We start from the raw sequence: 25,641 nt of genomic DNA, 5'->3' as shown, positions 1-25,641 counted from the left end.
ATGTTGCCAACCTCATGTCTCCAGGCACGATGCTCGAGGCGGAATTGGTGAAGATTAGCAGCAATTAGCCAAAATTAGCCTTGGCTCCATGATGCTAGCCTACTGTCAGCCTTGGCGTCGGTATGATACCTATCCGAAGAGATCCGAGCCAGTCCGAGCCATGTTGTTAGAGGTTGTTAGCAGTTTTACGACTAAGATGGTCACACGTCTGCAGAAGTCCACAGTCCGTTGGATGTGGAAATTTGGTTTGTTTCCCTCAGTTGCACCAGTTGCATCCGGATGAGGCACATTTTCATTCCGAAAATTTCGGCCAACAGTGCCGCCTCAGGCCATATTTTCCAGACCAGCAGTTTGTGTTCCCCGTCCAGTCAGGTTGTACACCTAGTAAAGAGCTGCGAAGAACTTATCCATTTTCTCGGCGGAGCTATGGCAATCCTTTCATTAAGCTTATAAATACCTGACGCGTAAGCTACTCATCGAGCCTTTGTGATTCGTTAAGTACTTACGTCAACAGGCTCACCTCGCATGCATGGTGTTGTTATTTACAGCCTGAGAACAGGTGGTGGGAGGACCGGCGGCAACAATGCAGTGATAATCACCATGACAGTTCTGTACCGAGCGATTCCTTCGGATTCAGAAAATGTTCCATAAATGGCACGAAGTGAGTGAGAACGGTCACTCGCTATGCCACCAGCAGCCACTTTAGTGCTTCTGACTCCGTTGAGCGGACGATGGGACATACACAAGAGGTGATTCCGCTGTTCTGTGGTGCTGAAACCATAAACTTTGCGCAACACTTGCTTCTCTACGCAAGGAAAAGAAGGAAGGAGACCAAAACCTCAACTGAAACACACGGGCTCTGGGGCCTTAGCGATGGCATACTGCTACCCCACCAGCTCAAACACAGCAAAGAGCATCATCGAGAGAAAGCCGAAACTGAGACACGAAGCGAAAGAGCACCGACCTGTGACTACAGTACGAGACGTCAACGGGCTTGCTGTATAAGATTCACGGGAAGATTCGCGGGAGGATCTGCAAAGGTTGCGTAGTCCTCGATATGTATGGACCGGGAATGTATCAAGGGGAGACGTTCTGACTTCGAGCAGTCTAGGCAGTCTATTTGGCCGAAGTGTATAAGCCTGTACAAGCAGCGACGACCGTCGGCGTCGATATCAGACACGTACAGATGTCGATTCCTTTTTGGCAAGAGCGTGGACATCTTGCTCTATTGTTGGACATGAGCATGACTGTCTATATGTTGTGGATAATGTAGACTCACGCATTCCCCACACAAATGCACGCAAGTCGAGGAACTCTGTACTCGTAGCACGCTATGAGCGGACCGATGCAAAAACGATCTTATGGCAACGCACCAATGTGGAGTCCGTCGTAGATCTTCTTCATTTCTCCACGAACGCGCGACACGTCGTCCTTACTCGCGGACGATCCTGACAAGGCCTTCAAGTCCTTCTCGACTGCCTCTATGCGTTTGACATGGGCTGAGATCTTAGATGATACTGTGAGAGTCAGTCTGATGACAATACGTCGAACATGCCTGTTCAGTGCTGCGCTGCAGTTCCTCTACACTCGCTTGAAGAGCAGCAGAGGCCTGCTTGTACTCATCTAGCAACCGGTATGCAGCGAATGAAGACGCAAGGGAGAAACCAAAAAGAAACCCGATTACACTGCACGGAGGCAGGCACTTCTGTGAGTGGGTTTCTTCGATTGCAGCTATGGAACATACCCTCCACGAATGCCGCCAACAGGTTTCTTCTGCACCGGAGGGGCCCCAAGGTTTGCTGTGGATCCTTCTCGGAGTGCTCGACTCGTGGAGAAACTCCGGGCCCATACTAACGAAGATGCATGTCGTCCAGTGGACAAGAAACGCGTTGGTGTGGCCATTGTCGTAAGTTATACTAGGCTGGCCTCGAAGCTAGTGGTCTCCAAACGGAGGCGGACATCCACATATGGATGAAAGTTCTCAGCACGTGGCACGGCAGCTTCTGTGCTTGTCGGTGAGGGTGACTTTGGGCAAGCTCAACGTATTGCCAGTTTCATGTATTGCTGTGCAGATTTACTACTCTACTAGCGAGCTGTCAGAATCTCAAATTTGACACGTCGTTTTCACCGCTCTATCAGTGCAGTATGCCACCCAAACGACATATCTACCAGTCAGCCGGCGGCGAGGACCTGACTGGTCGTGAAAAGAAGAAACAGAAGATCACTGCTGCTCGTACCATAGCTGTTCAACGGGATCCGAGCTCGGCTGGGAACGCTTCTGCTGGCTCATCTAAGGTCGTTAGACTTGATAGTGAGTGCACAGGTATGCCATGGAGCTATGGATGCTGACAGTCTGTCTGTTGAAGGTATGAAAGGTTTGCCCTCATCCGTGAATGTAGAGAGGTTTACCGAGGTATGAGCTTTTAAGACTTGTCGTGACTATAAACTTGCAAACCTGACTCTAGGCTCGAGCGTTCGAAATACGCGCCATGCAAGAGGCTATGAAGTCTGCTAGGTTCGAGTATCTGCTACAAGCTCTATTCATTGGTTAATTGACTGATCTGTACAACAATGCACAACAGCTCCAGCTCGACAACCCGAGCCTGGCAGGAACTTCCCCGGCATCTTCGTCGAAGGGCCGCAAGCCATGATGTTTCACGAGTCCCTATACGTCTACGGCAGAAGGCACGAGCAGAGGTACATAGCTCTTTGAATACCCCGGACACTATATCTCATCTTTGGTGACAGATGGATCCTATGCGTCGCAAGATACTTGGTAGAACCCTGCCGAAGCGAGGTAAATCAAGGCGTGAACCTGCCCTTAGCAAGTTCGAGAAACGGCAAGGTACGTATTCAAAAACGCATAGCTTCGTGTCAAACTTGACTTTCTCATATTTTACACAGCCAATAAGACGTGGCTCGAATCCCATTTATGGCACGCAAAGCGCATGATCATGGAAGATATGTGGGGCTACCGTTTGGTTTGTATAATCTCGAGTCTCTCATGTTACCGTTGTTCATGCGCCTCTCACAGGCCATGGAACCAACGGAAAAGTCATTTCGTCCATCTCATCGCGCATCGGTCCATGGGTCCATCCTCCACGACGCGTCATACTATTCTTTGATTCAACTGAATGGTCCGGAAGTTGTCCTGAAAGCGTTGCTAGAACGTTGTTGCGATCCTCAGCTCTGTGGGCCTGGTGCCCAAAGGTGAGGGATTCCAGCCTGAGATGAAGGGCAAAATGCTTACGTCTATAGGTATTTGACTGGTGCGATAGCATGCGATACAGAATTCTACCAACCAAACTCCTACCCGTTTGCTCTCATCGGTCCAGTCACTATACTTTGGCAACCTTTGCCCTTTGCTCCGATGCCGAGCACATCTCAACCAGAAACCACAGTTTCAGAAACGAACAACCGGAAACGGAAACGTGCAGTGAAAAAGAAAAGCGAGTGCAAGTTTATGATTGTCACTGATGTGACTAATGTATTCATTGCATCTCTCTAGTACCCTCTGCCGCTCCCACACAGGTGACAGATAGCGAACGGATCCGGGTGGTCTGGATTCGTTGTCACCCACTATTTGCCAAGGAAGCTATTGTAGCTTTGAAAAAGGCCGTATCTCTGACCGTCGAGGCTTTCAATATATCGAAGCAGCATAAGGACAAGTCTTACACCGTGGAGGTGACTGATTTGAGGGGTGAATTCAATATTTTCGAAATCATGGGACCAAAATCCAGTCAAGTGATCAAGGGTGCTCTGAGTCCTATTCCGGAGGGTCAGAGAAACGAGTTCACAAAAGTGAGGACATAATACTCTTGCATTTGGCCACTCTGATTAGATGACATCCTCAGTTCTGGGATTCGCTTACAAACTTGCAAACAGCCGGGTCAGTACCTCGCAACATGGTCATTGGCTTTACGACCCTTGACCCTCGGCTAAGGTAAGTGCAGCAATCTTATGTAGCGGTCGAAGTCTTATGATTCCCTGCGCAATGAACAGTTTCCCACCGAAGAATGCCAAGGCTCAAGTCAGCAGAACTCAGCTACTAAGCATTCCTCCGCCTTGTACATCTTTCCCATCGTCGACGCTAGCTCAAAGTGACATTTGGAACGAGACTTTGCGCGCCAAGTTGAAGACTCCACGCCATAAAAAAAAATCAATTGATGCTCGTAAGGGACAAGTCCGTATCCTTCCAAGTACATAGGAACCTTTCTCGCTGAACTCAGTCTTCAGAATGTCATTCCAGGATCACACCTGAAGCCCACCAAAGACGATGACCAAATACCGGTCCTTTTGATTCAGCGTTCGACGCAGTCATACCCCCTACTGGACCGCTCCTCTACGGCCAATGATCGCCTCGCTGGAGACCCCTCTTTGCACGGTTGGACTCTCATCTTGCCGAAGGGATGGTCAATGGCTTTTCTCAGCTCTCTGATCTACACAGGCACCCGGGTGGGTGGTCAACGCGAACGCCAGCATCAGTCTTTCGAATCCGGTGTACCATACTTCCCACGCGACTTCCCCTCCACTACAGCGTACGAATCTTATGCTGACACCCGAGCAAGGAAAGATTTGGAACGCTGGTGCCTCAAGCCACCCGCCAAGCGGCCAAATTGGGGAAAGCTGGGAACACGTAGTCCTTGGAAGCCTGACTGGGGATCAGTCGCCGGGATCAAATCAGTCGCTGGAGGAGTAGTCGGAGCCGATCAAGAGGTCCTGATATCAACGCAGCGAGACAATCAGGGGGAGAAGGAGGAGCTCGATAAACTGTGGCTCCTTAGAGGGCCGGACGCTCCTTCAATCGTGGATTCTGCATCCAAATTACTGATTCCTAGTACTGCTGTGCTCCACAAGATCAATCAACTACGGCTCAAGCGCAACATGGAAGTTCTTGGTTCCACCATCAATGGGGATGACTTGTTTAAGAGGGCGTTAGTTCAGATCCGAGCAAAGCTCATCAGTCGAGGATCGCCTGATGACCTCGCAGCCGTTTACCTTGTTGACGACCAGGAAGCTCTGAGATGGAAAGCTTTTGGTGGCAGAAAGGATTTTGGTCTGCAATGCACTCCAGAGCACACAGGCGGAGAGGTCGAGGTGTGTCTCGCAGCTACGATGATTTGAAGGTCTGGTCTAATGCATCCTTGGAAAAGCTTACCCAGATTATCCCGTCGCAGGATGATATTGTAGGCTATGTGACAAGTGGCAACTATTCACTTTCGCGCGGACAAGGCTATGCCATCGGTGCCATCTCATTAGCGAAGCTATGTCAGATAATAGAGCAATCAAAAAGGTCCTGTAGGCCCTTTTGCAATCACCCAGCACACCTCTGACCCGTTTTCACAGGCTTCAACTCGTTGGGTCCCTTGTAAAGCTCCGTAATCGAGACGGGGTTATCTGCCGCGCAGCCTACATTGAAATCTTGGACAGCTAGAATGATTATAGAGGATGTTACCCAAATTCTCAACGAGGTGGCATCGCCGGAAAGCTTCATGGGGCATGCATGCTGCTTCAGAAGCGTAGGCTAAGGCAGTCCATTAGTCAAAGGCCCCATGATACACACCGCTCAATCCCCAATGATGATATATAGCAAAACAGCGTGCGGTAGGTAACCCGAATGTATGTCAGAGCACGATAAAGATAAGAGAGACAATAAAAAAGTTCGCTTTCCTCGATAACACGTATGAAGAACAAATAAAGGTAACATCGATCAGGGTCGTCAAGTGATATTCCACTTGGCCACAGCTGCTTTCATCAGCTTTGACATATCATCTTTGGCCTGCTTCTTCGCGCTGTCAGTGATACCCTCCAATTTGTCCAGAGCACTGGGCGAGGTCTGCAATGGATCGAACTCCAGAAGATGTCCATCCTTCGTGGGTACGGCGACGCGAGCAGAAAACCCACCGGAGGAGGAACTCGGGAAATAGGAGAGTGACTTGTCATTGCGAGAATTGGGGCGTGAATGGCTAGCCGTATACGATGAGGAAGGGGCGAGATCTGACTGAGAATCGGTGCGTGAATGCGTTCCATTGGTGGTATGGCTGGTAGACGATGTGATCAAGGAAATATGCGATGGATCTCGTCGGATGACAATATTGCTGTTGCTTCTGCTCTGAGTTTTACTCACAGGGCGAAATCCCTTATTTTCCTCATCTACCTCTCGCAGAGGTGGACCATCTGCCAACCAAGTGAGACCCAGCTCGAATGGGTTGGCAAGGGGTGAGCCGTTGATGCTAAGCATGCTCTCGTCTTTGCGTGGCCAACGAGGGGGATAGGGTAGAGTTTTGGGAATGGCGGGGTTGAAAATGGCGGTGGATGGAGGTCGCACAGAACGACTGTGGGCTGTTGTCGATGTCGATGGTTTCGCGGGGGAAACGGGGCGTGACGGCGGACGCGAGTGGGGCATCAGGATTGGTGGACGCAAACCCTTGTGCGGACTAGGAGATGGTGCGGCCGAAGGTATGCGGCGCATGGTCCGAGCCTTATTCCGTGGCGTTATAGTTCGGATTCCGTCTAATACCATCTAACGGGAAGGACGTACCGTGCCGGGAGTCTTCGGTAGGCGTGAACCAGTCGCGAAAGGTGGCTTTTTCTGCGGGGTGGCGGCCATTATACGAGCTTCCAGATAAACACCATCATCAAGAGACACGATGCAGACAACTAAAGAAGATCCTCACGATTCTTGGCAGCCCTGGCCTTGCTGGGACTCGTAGGGCGTCCGTCAGCGTCGGTTTCCTGAGACGTAACCCACTTCCTCTTCATAGCACCCCTATCGATCGGGGCGGTATCCACACCAATTTTCTCTTTCCGGAGATCTCTGAGGCATCCTTGTATATCACCATCGTATTTGTCCGCCAATTCTGCCATTGTGATTCCTCGCACAAGATGGGGGATACGCAAGATCTGGCCTTCTTGACGGGTACGAAAGTTCGCGAGTGTATCTGTGAGCCATGCTTCAAATTGTCGTGTGCGGTGTGCGACTGAGGGTGGAGTGTCAGCCGAGCAGAACAATTCGATGAGAACATGTATGAAGACCTTCGATATCAAGATTGGCCAGAAGCTGTTGCTTTTCTTCCGCAGTGTATCTTCGGATTGAAGCCTTTTGCATTGCGATTATACTCTATATATGCGTATGCCAGCTCAGAAGAAATGAGGGACAACGAACACGGGGCTTGTGTCATACGAACAGCGGCGGAGAGCAGCGCGAGAGCACCAAGCTACTAAAACGCGGCATCACGTGGGCACAAACGAGCGTCTGCGTGTTCATGAAGTTGCATGCAGCTCGTTTACATACCTAGTCCTGGTCAGTAAGATTTCGGAACAGTGAGAATATGTTGTATCTGTGATCTTGAAGTGTCACTGTCTCCAAACCCCTCCAGCAAGTGCAGCAAACCAGGGAAATGAGTGACAATCCGGGTTTCCCGATTCGGTAAGAGCTACTTATTGGCCAGCAGAAAATCGTATGATTGGGCCCAGGTGATTTGGCACCTCCTCTCATCGTTCAGCATGTCCTCAACTCGTGATATTTTCATAGTCATTGGTGGTAGCGGCTTCCTTGGTAGACATATCGTCCAAGCTCTCCTCGAGCGTGGGGAGTCAGTAGCCGTATTTGATATCGTCCAAAGACATGATGATGTCCAATTCTACTCTGGCGACATCAGTGACGAGGTTCAGGTTTCTGTGGCTTTACAGAAGGTACGCGTTCCTTTGACTTCTCTCCATGGCATGTCTGTAACAATCTCTACCTAGAGCGGCGCAACGTGCATCATTCATACTGCATCACCACCTCATGGCGTTGAAGACCCTGCTCTCTACTGGAAAGTTAACGTGGAGGGCACCAAAGCCATTATTGCAGCGGCCGTTGCCAACAAAATCCCTAAGCTTGTATACACCAGCTCGGCAGGCGTCGTATTCAACGGCGAAGATCTGATTGACGTGGACGAACGCTTACCTCCCCCGGAGAAGCCTCTGGATGCCTATAATGAGTCCAAGGCGAAGGCAGAGGAAATAGTGTTAGCAGCCAATGGGAAAGATGGGCTTTTAACTGTTGCTCTGAGGCCGGCAGGAATTTTTGGGTGCATTTCTGCTCACCTTCACTTCGCCCCTTCATATAAAACTCATCTCTATCGTCTTGTATAGTCCAGGCGATCGTCAAGCTGTTCCCGGATTTGCCGCTGTACTCGCCGAAGGGAAGGCACACTTTCAAATCGGTGATAACAAGAACCTCTTCGACTGGACATATGTCGGCAACGTCGCCTACGCGCATATCCTTGCAGCCGAAAAATTGGTTCCTCCAACTAAGTTGGATGAGGAGAAACGGGAGGAACTGCTTGGTCGCGCTCTCCCATCCCTCGATCGTACCACGGGCAAACATCGTATCCCTACGTCGGAGGCCCGTCCTCTCGGTCCCTATGTTGAGCGACCCGCAAACGGAGATGCGCTCATCGCCGCTTTCGAGTCGGAACCAGACGATGACCGACCTGTTGTCCGCTCTCGTTTCGACCCTCTCTCCGACTCCTCGTTGGAACGGGATGCATATAACTCACTACAGGTTGCTGGACAGGCCTTCTTCATCACCAACGGCGAGCCAATATACTTCTGGGATTTCCCGCGTGGTCTCTGGCGCATGCTTGCACCTGACGTGTATCCCTCGCGCAAAAATCTCGTTCTCCCGAGAACGGTTGGGCTTGTGCTGGCGACGCTATCGGAATGGTGGGGTTGGGTGACCGGAAAGGAACCAACGTTCACGCGGTTCAGGGTCACGTTCACATGTGCCAACAGATGGCATAACATCGAGAAGGCTCGGAGAGTGCTGGGGTACGAGCCTCAGGTCGGGCTGGAAGAGGGCATGAGGAGGACAGTGGAGGTACGTTTGACGAGCACACTCACTATCATTGAGGCTAACATGACTCGAACAGTGGCTGAAGGCGGAGCAGTTAAAGTCATCATGAATTAAAAGCGGCGTATGCCGCAACGCGCCTTCATGCTTGCACTTACGACAATACCCCATTTTTGTTGCTATAATATCCTACATCGGTGTAAATAATAGCCTAGCAGTGGACAGTTGGAGCTTTGAAAGCAGGATTCCGTGATGAATGCGCTGTGCAACTCAAACTGTAAGACAGGGAGAAAGCCCGCACAGGCTTCATTATGGCAGACCAAAATGATGCTTGGGCGCTTCTTGTAATAGTCGGCTTGCAACGGCACTGCAACGGCCCGTCGACAGTCTAGGCGAGAAGCCTGATTGATATTTGAAGAAAGTTACTCCTGACCATGGATGTCTCTATTCTTCAGCGACATCTTGCGCGTACCCCTCCTTTTGTTCAGCAACTTGTCTTGAATGGGATCGTCGCATTTGCTGCCTCTCCTGCTGGTCAGATCATCGGTCTCCTATTACAATTATCAAATCGTTTGCAAGGCCCTCATCCTCTGGCGTCTCCAGAGTCATTGACTAATGATGAGCTGGACAAAGTGTCGTACGAAGACATAAACATGTTAAAAGCCATTCCACGAGAGCCAACACATATTGGATACGCGGTCATAGGAGGGTCAGGATTTGTCGGAACGTACGTTTGCATACCGAATGCTCCCATTCATTTGGCTGAGCGCATATCGACCACATATTTCATAGGTATATCATACGGCTCCTCATCATGAGAGGCGAAACAAATATCCGTATTTTGGATCTTGATCCTCCTCCCCCCGACATTGCGAAACATCCGTCTGTTTCGTTCGTGAGAACAGACATCACTTCTCTCGCTTCCGTTCGTACCGGCCTCATGTCACAGTTCTCATCCACGAATGCCCCACCCACAGTTATCTTTCATACAGCAGCAATCATTCGCTTCTGGGAACGCGTTGCTTATTCTTGGATGCCATCATACAACGTGAATGTCTGCGGGACGGACAACGTGGTAGCGGTGGCCAAGGACATGCCTGGTGGAACTATATTGATATACACATCAACCTCGGACGTCGTGCTTCCTTGTCCCAAATTCTTACAGATGGGAAAGGACTATGACACCCCACCATGGAACAGGGTTATCGTCAGTGACCAAGACCCGCCCTTGGCCAACGCACAATTTTCGCAGAGTTGCTACACAAAGTCTAAGAAATTGGCCGAGCAGATTATATACGAGGCCAACGAATGTGAAGGCCTTGCTACTGGGATACTTCGCCCTGGACAGTATGTTTTTAACAGAGTAGTCTGTCCCTTCACGCTTCTAATTATACCTTTGGATTGGCAGGACTATCATAGGTCCCAATGATCGAATGTTAACTAGCACTCTCACGTTGCCTCGCGTCCCTATCTTCGATAAAAATTGGAGTCACACAGACGTATGTGTCTGGGATGTTGCGGCTGCACACTTGGCACTCGAAGATGCGCTGCGGCGCAGACCTGAAGAAGTCAGTGGTGAGGCATTTTTGATCACTGGAAATGGTCCGGCTTGGAAGATGCAAGATATTCGACACGCTGTGCAAGTGAGTGTTTTCACAACTCTTTCCACTCATTGACATTTGAGTGACCTGCGAAAAAGCACTACTCTTCCAAGCCGCTGGTCTTTGATGATGTTAATCCCTTAGTCATTTTTATTCTGGCACACCTCGTGGAAGGATTCCTCTTTTTCCGATATTATTTTCTGCTTCCTTTTTTTGCAGTTTTTGGTTTGCGTCCGGCCCTCACACCCTCATGGATGGGCCATCTCATATATCTTCAGCCCACCACCCTTGAGTATATGCGTGATGTTGTTATCGACGATTCCAGAGCGCGGAACCTGATTGGGTATGCACCAAATCTTCTTTATACTTCAGGTTTTTGACACCCCTTCAATAGCTATCGGCCGCAGTGGCAGACTGCCCAGATTATAAAATACGCCGTAGACGAAGTTGAGGCTGGCAAGACAACTGGGCAGCATGGATTGCAGCTAAAGCATGCGTGATCAAGTTAGATGGCTTTCCATATATCCGGACCCTTTCTTGCATGCCAGCTTTTCGAATAGATTGTACTTATACTGATGTTATCTTGGACGAACTGTTCTGATGATTCTCTTACAGTTTGCCTGTTCGCCATTTAATTCATATCTATGTACAGAATTTTTTGGACTGATTCTATGGACAGGATTCATTCAAAAGAACGCTCATCGAACAAGGATACAAAATCTTCGAACACTTTCATACGCTCACCTACTAGCCGCTGCGAATGGCACTCCCGAACGGAATAACTAATTCCACAATTGTCGTCAGTAATCTGAACGGATAGAAATTATTAAAGCAACACACTTAACGACCTTTCCATCTTGGCTGGTAAACTTGATCATTTCCTCGTCGACATCGACCTCGAGTGTCGCCCCATCGAGGAACATGATTCGATACCTCCCGCCAGCGGAGGTTCCATACCTGATGCACCATCCGACTGATGGGATGAAACGCGTTTGTATCGTCATTCCGGAAACAGACGTAGACTGCCATTCGGGTATGATCGAGATTGCACTCTGTGGGTGGTCGTGTGAGCTCCTCAGGTGGTTCGAAGACACAGGGGGGTCCACGACGGTACTGCTCGCACGACGAGCCGTCTCGTTGGTGAACCGAAGGTGAGGGGGAGAGAGTTTGGGGCGCGGGGTAACACTAACGTCGGAAAATGACCTTGGTAATGCCTGAGGTGATTCTGTTGCTGCCGTGGCGCCTGTTGATATATCGCTTGCAGAATCATCGGTCTGCTGCTGATGGAGATTGCTAGGGAGAATACAAGGCTTTTTCTGTCGAAGAGGTCTGTCCAAGATAGACTCTAGCGAAGCCAAGCGACCAGCAAGCTTATCTGGATTGCCAGACGAGTCATTCTTTGGAGAGTCATGAAGTGGAGGGCCCAGCGCCTCAAAGGCTTCAGCTACTCGTACGAACTCGGCCAGAGTATCCAGACCTTCCTTCTCTTGAGCAGTCAGCGAGGCCAGATCCTGGGGGCTGAGACCAAGAGAGCTACCTATCCAAGCTAAGATTTTTTTCTTCCATTCGCCAGTAGATCCAGACGCTGCAGAAACGAAAGTTGAAATTTCCAGTGTGTGTCCTTTACGAGAAAGTCTGACACGCATGCCGGCTGTCCTGTTCCCTTCAGAACGTCCAGCGCTGTGCCGATCGAGGGAATCAGGATATGGAGCTGTAGAGTCAAAGAGAACTTCAATGTCAGCGCAAGGCTCATTAGACATGAGTGTACACGTCGCCGACGGTTGATAAAGTGACAGCTATTAATCCAGTATTCAGCGTGAGGACCGATCAATTCATAGTGAAGTCACTAACTTTTGCCATTTTCTTTTTAACGTGCTCAACCACTCGACTGGCTCGATCGTATGATTTCCAGTACCTTACTGGAAGTGTTTCCAGAGTATACATGTTGTCGGGTTCCGCAAGGCAGCAAGGTGTGCTCAAGTGAGGTGCATTGAAGACTTGTACCTTCAAGCACAAAACTCAATCAGTCAATTGCAGAAGGGACTTGATCCCACAGACGTTACCCTGGCTCCATCAGCAGATATAATCAGAACCTCATCGCCTGCGTTCCCATTGCGGCGTTCCCTTTCACGGAAATCGACTAGCAAGGATCTGGAAGGAAGAACAACGACCTGTCCTTGAGCAGTCTTATATGTCTTGACGGTCATTTGATTCGTTGTCAGAGGTGTAGGCCTGCACGCCCCGATCGGTATGTTGGAACCAAACATGGGATCTGACTGAAAAATATTCAAAGCTGGAGCAACGCGATCATTGCTGCTAGTAGAAGCCACCAAACTCTTTGCTCTACCGCCCTGGAGAGGCTTCAGCGAGATGGCCTGCGGATGCGCTGGAAAAACCAGTGGTTCGTGGGTGACTGTAGGCAGAGAAAGAAGACGCTCATGATCGATTGAGGTGTCGGAAGTCAATGATGGCGTTGTCACAGGTGCCCTATAACGAAGGAAAGAGGGTCGAGTAGAGGTATCCTTAGCGGTAGAATCGGAGTTCTCCTTATCTTGAGAAGGTTTCTTTTTTCTGGAGGCCGGAGCAGATGCTTGTCTATTCGGGGCAGAGGCAGAAGGGAGCGACAGTTCATCCCGCAAGTGTTTCCTAAGATCGTAGTTGGTGATGTCCACCAGAGGAAGGCGCTTTTGTTTCAAGGCTATATTCTCTTTAGGCTTCATCTTGAGGTAAAGCCTTGGAGACTTCACAACGTCAGACTTGGCAAATGCCGGTCCCTGGATTACAGTGAAGCACCCGCCAGCTTGTCAGGCATTCAAGAAGCAACGAAAAGAGTGGATAGACTCTTCAAAGTGTCGCTCAACACGCGGGAAAGCAAGAGTCGGGGGGCTGGGCAGTAATAGAGGTGGCGGTCTCGGACAAACAACACGACGACCACGCTCGGGCAAACATACAGGCGCGCGTTACAAATCCTCACGTGCGCCCCGTGGACCGATTCCGATGTGTCCCAATCGCTTCCGATACGCAGGATGTACAGCTGATGTATACGAGAGCATACTGTATGACCAATGCTTGATAGCAGTTGGTAGCCTTGACTCAGGCAGAGTCATTTTTGATAATGAGCAATAACGTTCAAACGGTCTCATCCAATCAGATCGTGATGTCTCGTCACGAGACACACGGCGCGAGGGGCGTGACCGTGTTTTGATTCCGGGACCGCGTTTTGTTTGCAAAAAGTTGTATGGTGCCGTTCACTTAGTCACCACCAATAATAAACAACCGCCAAATTTGGTGGTTCTAGGCCCAAAATACAGTTTATTGAGAAGAAATTCCTGAGCATGTCTTGAAAAATAAGGTTATGAGATTTCGAAAAAAAATCCAATTTTGGCTCGATTCAAACGTGACGAGTGGTGTCGAAAGGTGGTGTTATGAGGCAAGTTGAGACTAATTTGAATTTTTAACTCGTTCACGAACTTAATTCTGGAGGGTGTGGCATACACAGAACGACCGTAATCTTCTGTGTTGGTCGGCCACGGAGACTAGGTGTGGCAGCAGCTGTTGATTGATTGTATTATTTCTGGCTATTTTCACTGCATTATGTAACTATTTCGCCAAATCGAGTCACTTCCTGTTTTGGAGCTCGCCTATTTTTGAAGATATTGAAAATCTGTCTTGGGGATCTCTTCTCGTGAAAAGACGTCGATTGGCAAGAGAGATAGTCAATTGGGCCTCAATTCGTGACCCTATACTCGGTGTTCGAAACATGCGGTGACTAAGTGAACGGCACCGTAGGCGCAGGTTTTCGCGACGGCGTGTCTATACCTGACTCGAATAAATAGAAATACTGTTATCACTGTAACGCAAACCTATCTGCCTGTCACAGCCTGACTGCAGCATAAAAAGAGACTCCTCTCGCTGTTCAAGACATCGCTACCCCATCACCCCCAACGATCGGAACATGGACTCTGAGAACTCCACGTCCCAAAACATGCAGTCCCAAGCCCCCGCCCCTCGGCGCTGGGATTGGAAGTATGTGACCTTGTCTCTCATCAGACACGCTCAGGTATGGTAGATATCCATGACAAGCTCCTTGCTGCCTTACGCGTATTCTAGAGTGTTGGAAACAGCAATCCACAGGGTACAGCCCACCGTCAGGATGAAACTCTCGAGTTGACAGACATCGGAAAGGGACAAGCTGAAAGGCTCGGTTCACGCTGGGCGAACGTCCGCATCAACGCGCTGTACGCCTCCAAATTCAGGCGCGCGAAGGACACAGCTCAAGCCCTCGCTGGTGCCAACACATCGGTTCACGAGTTTGAAGAATCGTCTTTAATTGGGGAACGCTGCATAGGGTCTCGAGCTCAACTTTACCTTGGCACCGGACAGCGTGATGCGTACATACAAGCGGTCAACAACGGCGCCAACCACCCCTACGTTGACCGGGCCTATGTCCCTCCGGGTGGTGGAGAGAGTCTGAATGTGGTGAATCTACGGGCAAAATCGATGTTGCTCCGCATAATGGACCAGCATGGTGCCAACATTGACACCGTTCCTGAAGAGTATCGTGTCGAAGACTTACACAATCTCGGATCCAAGCTTGAAAGCGACCCAGAAAAACTTCCTGACGGTATTCCACACATTGTGCTCGTCAGCCATAATGTCTTCCTAGCCGAGTTCTATGAGATGCTGTTGAATTGGAAGAAGGCGGAACATACGACGACATTCACGAACTTTGGAAATACAGGATGGTGCGTTGCATTTCCTTCCCATCCTACTTTGGTAGTAACAGTCCGCAGGTCTCGCCATCTCATCCGATGCCGTTGTGATGAAAATGGGCTCGAGGTTCAGTTTTATAATTTGAACGAGTGCTGTGGTATGAGACAAACCAGCTACTTCTAGCACGAAAACAAGGTCGACTTTCTGTATAGCTCGTTCGCTCAATTTGTTGTGCTATGAATATAGTCATTAACTTTGAGCATAATCATTAACTCATCAGATTTTGAATCATCCCAGTGGATGAGAGTGTGGTCATGTAAAGAGGCCGTCAATTGAAGCCATCAAAGCAACAATAATCTAAGAGAATCCATGTATATGTGAGATCGTTCCAGATTAGACGTGGTTGAGGAAACTGACACGATGGTAGACAGCGAATGAAGGAAGGCCGTCATCAGCAAAGTCGTATGCAAGAGCGTGGCTACTTTCCGTGAGCTTGACCCCACATCCTGAAGGTATCGGTTCAGCTCTTCCATATGGGCTGACCTGTGGATCGAACGTCGGAGAACGCATTGCGGCCCTGACTCGAACAGCTTCGCTGGGTCTCCGGGATGGGAGAGCAGAAAACTATGGGCGTGATATATACTCTTTAGCATGAATGAGGCAATATCTAACTTAGCGAACAACGAGTCAACAAAAGCGAATTTCGATTGCAAATTGTACCTGATATTGTCTGTGGATAAAAACCTAGCAAGACACTATCCGTGCTGATGCAGTGCACGATAGAACCGACGTAGGGGAGGGGAAAGATGGTGTAGCTTGATTAATGGAGGAACAGGTGTCATTCGTTAGCCGGCTCCTGCTCCCACCATGGTCGGGGATATCGCGACGAATTTGGCGAGCCGGGAGACATGGTTAGCAAGAATTGGTGCAAGAACACAAGAGCACAGATTCCCGCTCCATATGCGTATGAGAGTAGTTGGCTTGTGGTTATAGGAGTGGTAGAAGATGCTGGCTAGCCACAATCATAGAGACATTTGCTGGGAAGAATCATGAACGATAGCGTCGTCTGTGTCGTAGGTGTTGCTGCATAAAAGCCCAGGCTGATGAAGTAGAAAAATCATTGTGTGTCCAGGACTGTGACCAGATTATGCACAGACAGAGAGAGCACATGAGAGGCAGCCGTTCCAGCTTTACCGTCACCGTCGATGGGGATGATGACAGAACAGCTCAGAAGAGACGGACGCGCTTGGGGCCGAGCGGGCCGAGAGGTGCGAGGTGCAGCTCGGAGGGCATTCTGGGACACGCTGCAGAGCTCATGTCGCTGGCCGCACGCGCAGGCACGCTGCGTCTCTCCCTGCTCGCTCGACGTCGCACCCTCTTTGGCTGGGGCGCCCTCGCTATCGGCCTCGCCGCGCACTACACCTCGCCCGGCGCGGTCAGCCATGGCGTCACCACCACCTGGAGATCGATTGCTGGATATAGCACGAGGCCTGCGGTCACGCTTCGTCCCCCACCGACAGCCGCATCTCGGGTTATCCGCGCCTTCTCTTCATCTTCGACCCCACGCTCAACTTTTGCGTTCACCAAACCCCACGACATGCCCACACTCACCCCGCCGCAGCCCCCGCCTGCGTGGAACCACACCGCGGGGGACATCGCGAGGCTCACAAAGGAGGCGATCGAGAAGGATCGCAAGCTCGAGGATAAGATCGCAGCTCTCCCGCATGAACAGTGCAATTTCGAGTCGGTGGGCAACCTGTTCATAATTGTATCCACCACTTCTAACCTCAGGCCTCATCCTTCACAGGTATTCGTGAGTCATAGGAGTCTGCGCCACGCGAATGCATCCGGATGTTGACATCACACGTTATATAGCTCCCTCTAGCCCACGGCGAAGCCGAATTCGAGGCCGTCACAGAGCCGCTGTCCTTCTACCAAAACGTCTCCCCGTCCAAAGAGCTCCGCGATGCCTCGAACGACGCGGAAGTCCAAGTGCGCGACTACGGCGTCGAGTCTTCGATGCGTCTCGATGTCTTCCAGGCCAAGGTCGCCGCGGAGAAAAACATCAGGGCTTCTGGGCGCACGCTCGCCGCGGAGGAGCAACGTCTGGTAGACAAGATGCTCTTGGACGGCAAGCGCGCGGGCCTCGCCCTCGAGGAGAAGGAGCGCACCGAGCTGACCGAGCTGAAGAAGGAGCTCTCGCAGGTCTGTTTGGAATTTAGCGTAAGTGGTCATCAACGTTCCGTGCACGGATCATGGCCGCTGACATGTCAGAATATAGAAAAACTTTAACGAGGAAAACGTATGTTCTTCCTCGCAACAGCGACCGTCGATCATCGTTGACATATTCTTCAGGGTTCTATTGGCTTCACCCTTGAAGAATTAAAAGGTGTACCGGCGGATGTTGTCTCCGGCTACACGAAGCGCACTGAAGATGGCAAAGAGCTGTATGACGTGACGCACAAGACGCCCGACATCTTCCCCCTCGTTCGTAGACTGCAATGTTTGCTCCAGCTTTTGTCTGATCCAGACCTTTATTCTTACAGTTCAAATACGCAGAGAACCCTGACACACGCAGACGCGCTCACGAGAGCTATGAGGCTCGGTTGGAAATCAACGCTCCGCTCCTGACTCGCGCCCTCGATCTGCGCCGCAAGATTGCGGCTCTCCTCGGGTACAGGAACTGGGCAGACTACATTACGGAGGTGAAAATGATCAAGAGTGGTGCTGGTATTGAATCTGTTCGTATACCCCTCGCTTCTCTCGTTCTGCGCGATCCAGCTGAGCTGATATATTCCACGGACAGTTCCTGGCTGATCTCGAACAAAAGTTGCGTCCTGTCGGCACAAAGGAGCGCCTAACATTACTCGGGCTCAAGCAAGAGGAGTGCAAGGCCAAGGGCCTGCCGTTTGACGGCGAGTTTTACATCTGGGACTACCGGTACTACGACCGCAAGTTCATCGAGGAGAGCCTCGCCCTCGACGACTCGCTCGTCAAGGAATACTTCCCCGTCGGGGTCGTCGTGCCCACCATCCTCGAGATCTACCAGAACCTGCTCGGTGTCCGCTTTGAAGAGGTCAAGGGCGATACATGGCACCCCGAGGTGCAGATGTTCGCGGTGTGGGAGCAAGGCGCGAAAGACGAGAGCGGGTTCGTGGGCTACTGCTACCTCGACCTCTTCCCGCGCGGTACGTCCCCGTCCGATCTGCACCCGGTGCGAGCGCTCAAAGGAGGCTGACCTCCGGCGCCCAGCATCGAAGTACTCGCACGCGGCGGTCTGGGGACTGCTCCCGGGCTACACGCTGCCCGACGGCAAGCGCAGCTACCCGCTCGCGGCGATGGTCGCGAACCTCGCCAAGTCGACGCCCGAGCGCCCCGCGCTTATGCGGCACGACGACGTCGTCACGTTCTTCCACGAGATGGGGCATGTTTTCCACGGCCTGCTTAGCAGCACGCGGTTCGCGCGGTTCCACGGGACGAGCGTCGCGCGTGACTTTGTCGAGGCGCCGTCGCAGATGCTGGAGAACTGGTACGCATGCCTCTCTCGGAGAAAATCGCTTCGTAGATGGTCTGTTGATGCCTGGCGTGCAGGTGCTGGGAACCGAAGGTGCTCGCGAAGATGTCGAGCCATTATGAGACGAAGAAGCCTTTGTCAGATGAGCTGATCGAGAAGATCGTGAAAAGGTTCGCCGATGTCTTTGTGAAGCGATGTCTGACCCTGAAAAGCCTAAACGATGCTTTTCAGCCGCTACGTCAACGTGGGCTTGTTCTACCTACGGCAGCTCTTCTTCGCCAAGTTCGACCTCAAAGTGCATACAGACAAGGGTGAGCCGGAGCTTGTACTTTGTTCGTCGCGACCGTGCTCATATGGGCGTATCGTAGACGCGACGGATTACACGGCGCTATGGAACGACCTGCGCACGGCCGTGTCGCTTGTGAAAGGTGGCAAGCAAGGGGCGGGCCAGGGCAGTTTCGGTCACATCGTGGGCGGGTACGACGCCGGGTACTATGGGTCTGTGTCCCCTTTCGCCCCCGTCATGTGCCTTGCGTCCGCGGAGAACCGACATTAAAATTAACTCGGCTTGCCCCCCTCAGGTACACTTACTCGCTCGTGTTCGCCGCGGATATGTACGCCACCGTGTTCAAACAGGATCCGCTGGACCCTGCCCTCGGGCAGCGCTACCGGGAGAGCATCCTGAAGCCTGGAGGGAGCAGGGAGGAGACGGACTCATTAAAGGTGGGCTGTTGCGTTCTAGACGGGGAAGAATGGGCGCTGATCTGTGGGGTGGCGATGATCGATACAGGAGTTCCTCGGACGGCCATCGAACTCGGATGCGTTCTTGAAGGAGCTGTTTGGGAGCTCTGGGGCGAGTGCGAATTTGTGAGTGGGGGAGCGGTAGAATTGCGTGGCATTTTGTATGGGAACAAGGACATTATCTTAGGGGTGTTCCTACGTAGGACTGGGGTGTGTGAGAGGGCGGGGTCGCCAAGGAGAGCCAAGATGGAGGCACTGCTGGCAAACGCCGAGAAGAGGAACGTGATGTGTTCCCGGGCGGGCTTGGCACGGGGAGCCTATCGCAGGCCTGAACCGCACCACAGGCGTGCGAAAAGCAGAAAGTGCGAGCCCATGTCCAGCGACGCAGACCACGGCGGGTGGGGCAAGAGGCGGCGGGGGGACGGTGTACCAGATGTGAGTGTCCACGCGGCTTGGCTGTGGCGGGGGCGGGTGAGGGTTCACGAATGCACGCCGGAGGCGCTGGCGAGGCAAGCGCGGTTGTGTGGACGGGTTCGGGTTCACAGAACGATGCTGATCTCCGCGTGCCCTTGTTTGCCACCAGGACTACAACTCTCAGGTGAGCAACGACTACTCCCCACACTCCATGCCCAAGGAACGTCCCTCCGCGCCCCGCAGGCTCAGCTGGCGCAACGTCTACGGCCTCTCCACTCGCGAGAAGGAGAACAGCCTCGTCACCCCCAGGGAGGGCGTCGAGCTCACCTCTTACTCCTCCAACCCCGACGCTTACCCCACAGTCTCCACCCTCCCGGGTCCCGCCCTTTCCCGCACTGACTCCGTCTCAGAGACGTCCTCCCCGGCCTCCTCCCGCCCAACCACCCCCCTCTTCACCAGATGGTCCAGCAGTCCCACCGTACTGACAAGGAGCCAGATTGACCAACAGAATTCCGCAGCCGCCCTCGAGCGCACCGCCTCCAGGACAGAGCCCCTCAAGCCACCCTCTGCCGTCCCCGACCTCTCCTCCCGCAGCTCAGGCTCCTTCGGCCGCATGTCCTTCAGCTCCATGATGGGCGGCCTCACCAGCCTCAGCCTCAGCCGCGGCAGCACCGACGACAAGGAGCGAGGTCGCTCCATCTCCAGCAGCAAGGCCAAGGGCGACGACAACCAGCGCGCGCGCTCCTCGTCCACTTCCCGCGCACAGGACGCCGATGCCACCGCCTCCGCGCGCTCCCGTAGCACATCGCCCTTCCGCCTCCGCCGCCACCGCGCGGCGCGCGACTCCTCCCCCAACATCGACGCCCTCACCCAGTCCGACGTCGAGTCCGACACCGAGTCCTCGCGCGTGCGCCCGCGCAGCGCGTTCATCCCCTCCGCGCTCTCGGACGACGAGTCGCAGGGCGACCTCGACTCGGAGAGCGGCTCCGAGGACGACTGGAGCGACGACCAGTTCGACCCCGTCACGGAGCGCAACACGGAGCGCAACGCGCTCGTCGTCCCCGCCGACCTCCCCGACGCGGACGCGCTCGAGATGCCGGACCCCCTCGGCGAGGGCGTCAACGTGGTCGTGCCACCCGAGCCCTACTTCCCAAGCACGCTCAACCACTCCGGTGGGCGGAACCCCCGCAGGCGCAAGTCCACGCGCCACGAGCCGCTGCCGCTGAACACGTCCCGTCCCGTCTTCCAGCGCGATCGGTGCACCATCACGGTCACGAACGGAGACCCCGCGCGTGCGCTCGCGGAGTCAGGAAGGCGCAGCCGGCGGTACATGGTCGGCAGCGATATGAGCGACGAGAGCCGGTATGCGCTGGAGTGGGCCATTGGGACGGTGCTGCGAGACGGAGACGAGCTGTGAGTGTCGATCTCTACATGCTGGTTGATGAGTGGACGCTGATGAACGCGGCGGCCAGGTTGATTGTGACGGTCGTGGAGAACGAGAGCAAGAGTGAGCCGCGCTGAGCCCCCCTCGTTTGATTTTTATCGCTGCATATGCTGATGCGGGCCTTGCAGTCGACCCGCCCGTACCTAACGCCGCCGATCGTGCGGCCAAACTCCGTGCCCAGCAGGAGGTGCGTTGGAGCCTTGCTTGATCTCGACTTGGGCTTGGCGCTGAGCCTCGCTGTTCCACTCCTAGCGTCAAGGCCTTGCATATATTCTCTGTCGCCAGGCCACGAGCCTCCTCCAGCGCACTCGACTGCATGTCAGGATCTCGTGCGAGGCGTGGCATGCCAAGCATGCGCGGCACATGCTGCTGGGTGCGTAGTTGCTCTGCCCCGATCTCTTCTCGAAGTATATTCTGATGGCATTGCTCAAGACATCATCGACTTTGTCGAGCCCGTGATGCTCATCGTCGGTTCTCGCGGCCTTGGCCAGCTCAAGGGGTGAGACGCCCGTGTCTGCGTGCGCATATAGCTGTCTAATCTACTTTCCCCAGCATTCTCCTGGGCTCCACCTCGCACTATCTCATTCAGGTCGGTGCACCATCCATATATCTACCGTACTTTGTGGCTCAACGCTCTTGATAGAAATGCTCGGTTCCGGTGATGGTCGCTCGGCGCCGCCTGAAGCGGCCGCCGCGCCGCTCGGCGCACCTTGCGAAGCACCGTGCGCGCGTCTCGTTGGCGGAGGCGGCAGGCATCGAACGCGTCACGCCGCGCGTAGACGAGGACGTTGCGCAGATGCGGGATGAGATCGAGCGCGCGGACAAGCAGGAGGGCATGCGCGGGGCGGAGGACCAAGGAGAGGATGATAACGACCCGGACACGGAGGTCGAGGGAGACCCGCCTGCGGGGACGAAGGTTGCAGGCTGAGCGGGTGCGATGTGTAGATCGGCAGGAGATAATGGGTTGAACTGGGGTTGTACGTTGCAGAACAGGGACCAGGGTGCATAGGGTTGAATGAGGGATCTCGTGGGCTCGGTCGGTTATCCTAAGTACCCTTTTTTATTTTCTACCTCACCGCGATAGGCGCTACTCTATTACCTACTTGTGTGGACTGCTGCATTATTTATCACTCGCGCTGTTGCGCATCCTTTTGCGAAACCAGCTGCAGCCACCGCGCGGTGGCTGATGATCCCGCGACCGAGTGTTCCCACGTCTGCACGTTGGAGTTGCACCATGTCGAGCAGAGCAGGCGGCCTCTATGGAGGCATCCAGTTTTCTTCAGGCTTCGTCCCTTCCGTCTCCACAGATCCCTCATCCTCCGCACACCCGGAAAAACATCCTTCGTCGACACACTACTCTGCTCCGCCGACCGCCCAGCCCGCAGGAGCAGGAGCAGCAGCGGGAGCAGCGGGCGGTCCACCTGGCGCCTCCTCGGATGCAGGCGCTGCGTTTGCGGGTCCAGGCAAGGCCACAGCCGGTATCTAATTCTACTGCTGCACGAGTTGCGCCCGAGACACAGACTTATTGAAACACCCTCCCCTCCACGCTCGATACGATCGAACGAACGCGCGCACGAAAAAAAGGCTGGTCCGCGGCCCTCGCCTTCGCCCCCGTCAGGAAGAAGACCGTCCCGAAGGCCGTCGCGCCCCGCATCCCCACCGGCGCCGCCCTCGCCGCGTTCTCCCAGTCTGCCGTCATCAGCGCCCCGCCGACGGTGTCCGCGAGTGCCGTGCTCGTCGCGCCGCCCGTCTTGCTGAGCGCGGGGCCCAGCGAGGAGCCGCAGCAGGCCGCCTCCGCCGCGAAAAGCGGGTGGGGGAAGAAGGTCAAGCCCCCGTCCATGGTCCTCGATGACGACGTCAACGGATTCAAGGGCTCAAACAAGAGGAGAGGCGGCGGAGGCGGAGGCAAGAAAAACAAGAGAGTGAGCATCCCTCGTCATGGCTCCCTCGATGTAGCTTCATTGTCGTTTTATTCTTATTTTCAACCAGCACAAGGCGCTGCAGCAAGTGGCCGCTTGGGATCCGACCGAGCAGTACGACCCCATGAGACCAAACGACTACAACGAGTACAAAGTGTGGAGGCGTCGCGATCGTGAGGAGCGACGCGAGCGCTTGGCCGAGCAGCGCCGCCTCGAGGACAGAAAACGCCTTCGGCGCAGCACAAGCTACACTGACTACAGCGACACAGGATCCGAGGACGAACGGCCTCGCAAAGCAGGCAAGTATCGTTGCGCATTCCAATGTTGCATATAACTGGTCACTGATTTCATGTGCTCGTGTAGGGCGGTTCGATGAACCCGATGACCGTTGGTCTCGCGAGGATGACGATCGGCCGCGCGGCGGGTTGGGCAGCACCTCGCACAACCCTCCCGTCGCGGCAGCGAAACCCGACATGTCAGGCGAAGAAGCGTACCAGCGCCGCCTCGCCTTGTCAGCCGGATTCAAACCCGCTCAAGAAAGCGCAACCCCTCCTGTCAGAGCCACGTTCTCTCCGCCACCACCTGTCGAAGACACCGGCATTCCAGGCACTGCCACTCCTCCCCCAGCTGCCTCGCATGTACAGGCTGAATCTGGCGAAGAGGCTTATCTCCGTCGCCTGGAAATGTCTCAACAACAGCCAGTCGCGGCCCCGCCCCCGTTTCCACCGCCGTTCTCACCAGAACCGACTGAAGATCCTTACTTCCACCGCCCGCTTCCCGAAGGGTATTCCAGATCACCCGAGCCCCTCAAGTACAATCCGTTTGCGCCGCCGCCCGCACCAGCACCGCCTGAGAACACCTTTGCGAAGAGCATTGACTTTGAGGAACGCATGCGGAACAGCCGTAACGCGGCTGCTGCCATCGCCGCCAAGTTGAAGGCTCTGGCGCCGCCTGAGGGTGCAGAGCCTGCGCAGGCGCCTGCACCTTCTTTCGTCCCCCCGAATCCAGCACCAGAAGAAGCAGGACCCTCTCAGAGGTACGTTGATCCTTTTCCGCCTCCTGATCTTATCACGGCGCTCATCTTGGACACCGTGAACAGGCCCGATCCGCACGGGTTCGCCGCGCGCTTGATGGCGAAGTGGGGCCACAAGGAAGGGCAAGGCCTCGGCGCGGATGGATCGGGTATCGTCCACGCGCTGACCGTCGAGCAGATCAAGGCGGGCAAAGGTGGTAAGGGTAATAAAAATAAAGGCGGGCAGAGTGAGAACAAGGGAAAGGGCCCCGCGCTGGGCGGGTCGAAGATGGGAAAGATCATCAACGCAAACGAGGATGCCAAGGCACGGGAGGACAGAGAGCGGTTTGGGGAGCCGAGCCGGGTCATCGTGTTGCAGAATATGGTAGGCATCGAGGACGCCGCGGATGACGATCTGCGCGCCGAGATAGGTACGCGGCAGCTCGTTCTTTCTCGGTACGTGCCAAGCGCACGAGAACTGACCGGTCGCCCTCTCTTTGAACGACAGGCGACGAGTGCTCGAAGAACGGCACCGTCGAACGCGTCGTCGTGCATGTCGTGCAGCCGCCGCCGCCAAGCGCGGAGGACGCCGTGCGGATCTTCGTCGTGTTCGCGGGCCCCGCGGGCGCGTGGAAGACCGTGCGGGAGCTCGACGGGCGGTTTTTCGGAGGACGCTCGGTCAGGGCGCGGTATTTCTCCGAGAGGCTGTTTGGGCAGTTTGACCTGGACCGCCCGCTGGCGTGAGTAGTTGTGGGCTCTCGTAGGGTACGGCGGGTCGTCCATGCCTGCTGTGCTTGTTGTGTTTATTTTGCATGTGGCAATGTTTTGTTTTTGCTCGTGAATATGATCCGTACCATACTGTAGGACCAAGCCTTCTCTCGTCCGCGATTTTTCGACCTTCTCAGCAGTCGTCTTGATATATTGTGTGATTTTTTCGTGATCTGGTGTTCCCTGTACTAGGCGACAATCGAGGCATGCTGCAGGCGCTGGAGTGTAGGCGGCGCCCGTCAACCTCTTCAAGCGTACTTCACAAGGACAAGCTCAGTTTGGGCATTTCCACCAGCGGGATACAGTTGTGAGCGGGTTCTCTTGTCAAATTAAGCTACGTATAGAATATAAGTTATAGGCTCATTGCATGTCAGCTACCCTTCGCCGCGTCGAACCTAAAGACGGGAGGGAAATAAGATGTGTCATTACATGTGTAGATGCCGTATTTTATGAGGAATGGGGTCCTGGCGTCGACGGTGGCGGGGGGGATGATGGCGCCGGGTCGTCAGAGGGAGCACCGTGCGCATCGTTATCTGCGGATGGTGAAGGTGACGGAGGTGGCGAAAGCGTCGAGTCGCTGTCAGCCAAGGAGCCGGGATCTGAGGAGTCCGAGGACGGGACCATGTCATCCTGCGCAACTGAAGATTCCAGTGGGAGCGGCGTGTCCGAATCAGCT

At 53.8% G+C, this 25,641-nt stretch overlaps 11 protein-coding genes across 11 annotated transcripts; 8 read left to right on the top strand and 3 right to left on the bottom strand.

Moving 5' to 3' along the window:
- Positions 1-1,172: 1,172 nt before the first annotated feature.
- On the bottom strand, positions 1,173-1,902 carry HETIRDRAFT_318762 (uncharacterized protein; the record flags this gene model as incomplete). Its single annotated transcript, XM_009548063.1, has 5 exons — positions 1,173-1,225; positions 1,280-1,315; positions 1,374-1,517; positions 1,552-1,685; positions 1,745-1,902. The coding sequence occupies 5 exons, from the start codon at positions 1,900-1,902 to the stop codon at positions 1,173-1,175; spliced, it is 525 nt and encodes a 174-aa protein (XP_009546358.1).
- A 466-nt stretch (positions 1,903-2,368) lies between these two features.
- On the top strand, positions 2,369-6,364 carry RNase_P_4 (RNase P; the record flags this gene model as incomplete). The annotated part of the gene is made up of 14 exons (XM_009547491.1): positions 2,369-2,413; positions 2,466-2,515; positions 2,583-2,697; positions 2,749-2,845; positions 2,905-2,981; positions 3,035-3,210; positions 3,259-3,449; positions 3,509-3,801; positions 3,855-3,943; positions 4,003-4,183; positions 4,237-4,665; positions 4,717-5,097; positions 5,154-5,293; positions 5,347-6,364. The coding sequence occupies 14 exons, from the start codon at positions 2,369-2,371 to the stop codon at positions 5,432-5,434; spliced, it is 2,352 nt and encodes a 783-aa protein (XP_009545786.1). The 3' UTR covers positions 5,435-6,364.
- On the bottom strand, positions 5,522-7,130 carry HETIRDRAFT_434205 (uncharacterized protein). The gene is made up of 4 exons (XM_009548062.1): positions 7,036-7,130; positions 6,678-6,980; positions 6,542-6,618; positions 5,522-6,481 (listed from the first exon to the last, which is right to left on the bottom strand). Exons 1-4 carry the CDS (start codon positions 7,106-7,108, stop codon positions 5,720-5,722), a joined length of 1,215 nt encoding a protein of 404 aa, XP_009546357.1. The 5' UTR covers positions 7,109-7,130; the 3' UTR covers positions 5,522-5,719.
- A 376-nt stretch (positions 7,131-7,506) lies between these two features.
- HETIRDRAFT_475223 (uncharacterized protein) lies at positions 7,507-9,091 on the top strand (the record flags this gene model as incomplete). The annotated part of the gene is made up of 4 exons (XM_009548061.1): positions 7,507-7,695; positions 7,750-8,075; positions 8,140-8,866; positions 8,919-9,091. The coding sequence occupies 4 exons, from the start codon at positions 7,507-7,509 to the stop codon at positions 8,949-8,951; spliced, it is 1,275 nt and encodes a 424-aa protein (XP_009546356.1). The 3' UTR covers positions 8,952-9,091.
- Positions 9,092-9,273: 182 nt separating this feature from the next.
- HETIRDRAFT_384146 (uncharacterized protein) lies at positions 9,274-11,090 on the top strand (the record flags this gene model as incomplete). Its single annotated transcript, XM_009548060.1, has 5 exons — positions 9,274-9,566; positions 9,632-10,186; positions 10,248-10,482; positions 10,539-10,783; positions 10,835-11,090. The coding sequence occupies 5 exons, from the start codon at positions 9,274-9,276 to the stop codon at positions 10,938-10,940; spliced, it is 1,434 nt and encodes a 477-aa protein (XP_009546355.1). The 3' UTR covers positions 10,941-11,090.
- A 32-nt stretch (positions 11,091-11,122) lies between these two features.
- Positions 11,123-13,160, bottom strand: HETIRDRAFT_317802 (uncharacterized protein; the record flags this gene model as incomplete). Its single annotated transcript, XM_009548059.1, has 4 exons — positions 11,123-11,222; positions 11,281-12,236; positions 12,292-12,444; positions 12,504-13,160. 4 exons carry the CDS (start codon positions 13,158-13,160, stop codon positions 11,123-11,125), a joined length of 1,866 nt encoding a protein of 621 aa, XP_009546354.1.
- Positions 13,161-14,395: 1,235 nt separating this feature from the next.
- On the top strand, positions 14,396-15,263 carry HETIRDRAFT_427051 (uncharacterized protein; the record flags this gene model as incomplete). Its single annotated transcript, XM_009548058.1, has 3 exons — positions 14,396-14,500; positions 14,551-15,185; positions 15,221-15,263. 3 exons carry the CDS (start codon positions 14,396-14,398, stop codon positions 15,261-15,263), a joined length of 783 nt encoding a protein of 260 aa, XP_009546353.1.
- A 1,441-nt stretch (positions 15,264-16,704) lies between these two features.
- Positions 16,705-19,610, top strand: HETIRDRAFT_36792 (Metallo peptidase M3A). The gene is made up of 12 exons (XM_009547490.1): positions 16,705-16,915; positions 17,029-17,376; positions 17,435-17,455; positions 17,509-17,640; positions 17,700-17,894; positions 17,960-18,341; positions 18,406-18,682; positions 18,745-18,837; positions 18,899-18,978; positions 19,036-19,165; positions 19,249-19,390; positions 19,458-19,610. The coding sequence occupies exons 1-12, from the start codon at positions 16,751-16,753 to the stop codon at positions 19,536-19,538; spliced, it is 2,046 nt and encodes a 681-aa protein (XP_009545785.1). The 5' UTR covers positions 16,705-16,750; the 3' UTR covers positions 19,539-19,610.
- A 215-nt stretch (positions 19,611-19,825) lies between these two features.
- HETIRDRAFT_475215 (uncharacterized protein) lies at positions 19,826-22,194 on the top strand (the record flags this gene model as incomplete). The annotated part of the gene is made up of 9 exons (XM_009548057.1): positions 19,826-19,843; positions 19,992-20,006; positions 20,319-21,235; positions 21,295-21,329; positions 21,395-21,453; positions 21,519-21,639; positions 21,699-21,765; positions 21,819-21,855; positions 21,910-22,194. Exons 3-9 carry the CDS (start codon positions 20,436-20,438, stop codon positions 22,192-22,194), a joined length of 1,404 nt encoding a protein of 467 aa, XP_009546352.1. The 5' UTR covers positions 19,826-19,843; positions 19,992-20,006; positions 20,319-20,435.
- A 149-nt stretch (positions 22,195-22,343) lies between these two features.
- HETIRDRAFT_475214 (uncharacterized protein) lies at positions 22,344-23,632 on the top strand (the record flags this gene model as incomplete). The annotated part of the gene is made up of 3 exons (XM_009548056.1): positions 22,344-23,188; positions 23,256-23,484; positions 23,549-23,632. A coding segment is annotated over one exon (681 nt), but the record flags the coding sequence as incomplete, so codon positions are not given.
- A 542-nt stretch (positions 23,633-24,174) lies between these two features.
- HETIRDRAFT_409540 (uncharacterized protein) lies at positions 24,175-25,065 on the top strand. Its single transcript, XM_009548055.1, has 3 exons — positions 24,175-24,221; positions 24,286-24,628; positions 24,706-25,065. Exons 2-3 carry the CDS (start codon positions 24,316-24,318, stop codon positions 24,939-24,941), a joined length of 549 nt encoding a protein of 182 aa, XP_009546350.1. The 5' UTR covers positions 24,175-24,221; positions 24,286-24,315; the 3' UTR covers positions 24,942-25,065.
- The last annotated feature ends 576 nt before the right edge of the window (positions 25,066-25,641 follow it).

Source organism: Heterobasidion irregulare (genome assembly GCF_000320585.1).
Source record: "Heterobasidion irregulare TC 32-1 unplaced genomic scaffold scaffold_05, whole genome shotgun sequence".
Classification (NCBI taxonomy): Eukaryota; Fungi; Basidiomycota; class Agaricomycetes; order Russulales; family Bondarzewiaceae; genus Heterobasidion; species Heterobasidion irregulare.
This window is presented reverse-complemented; position numbering and strand designations above follow the sequence as displayed.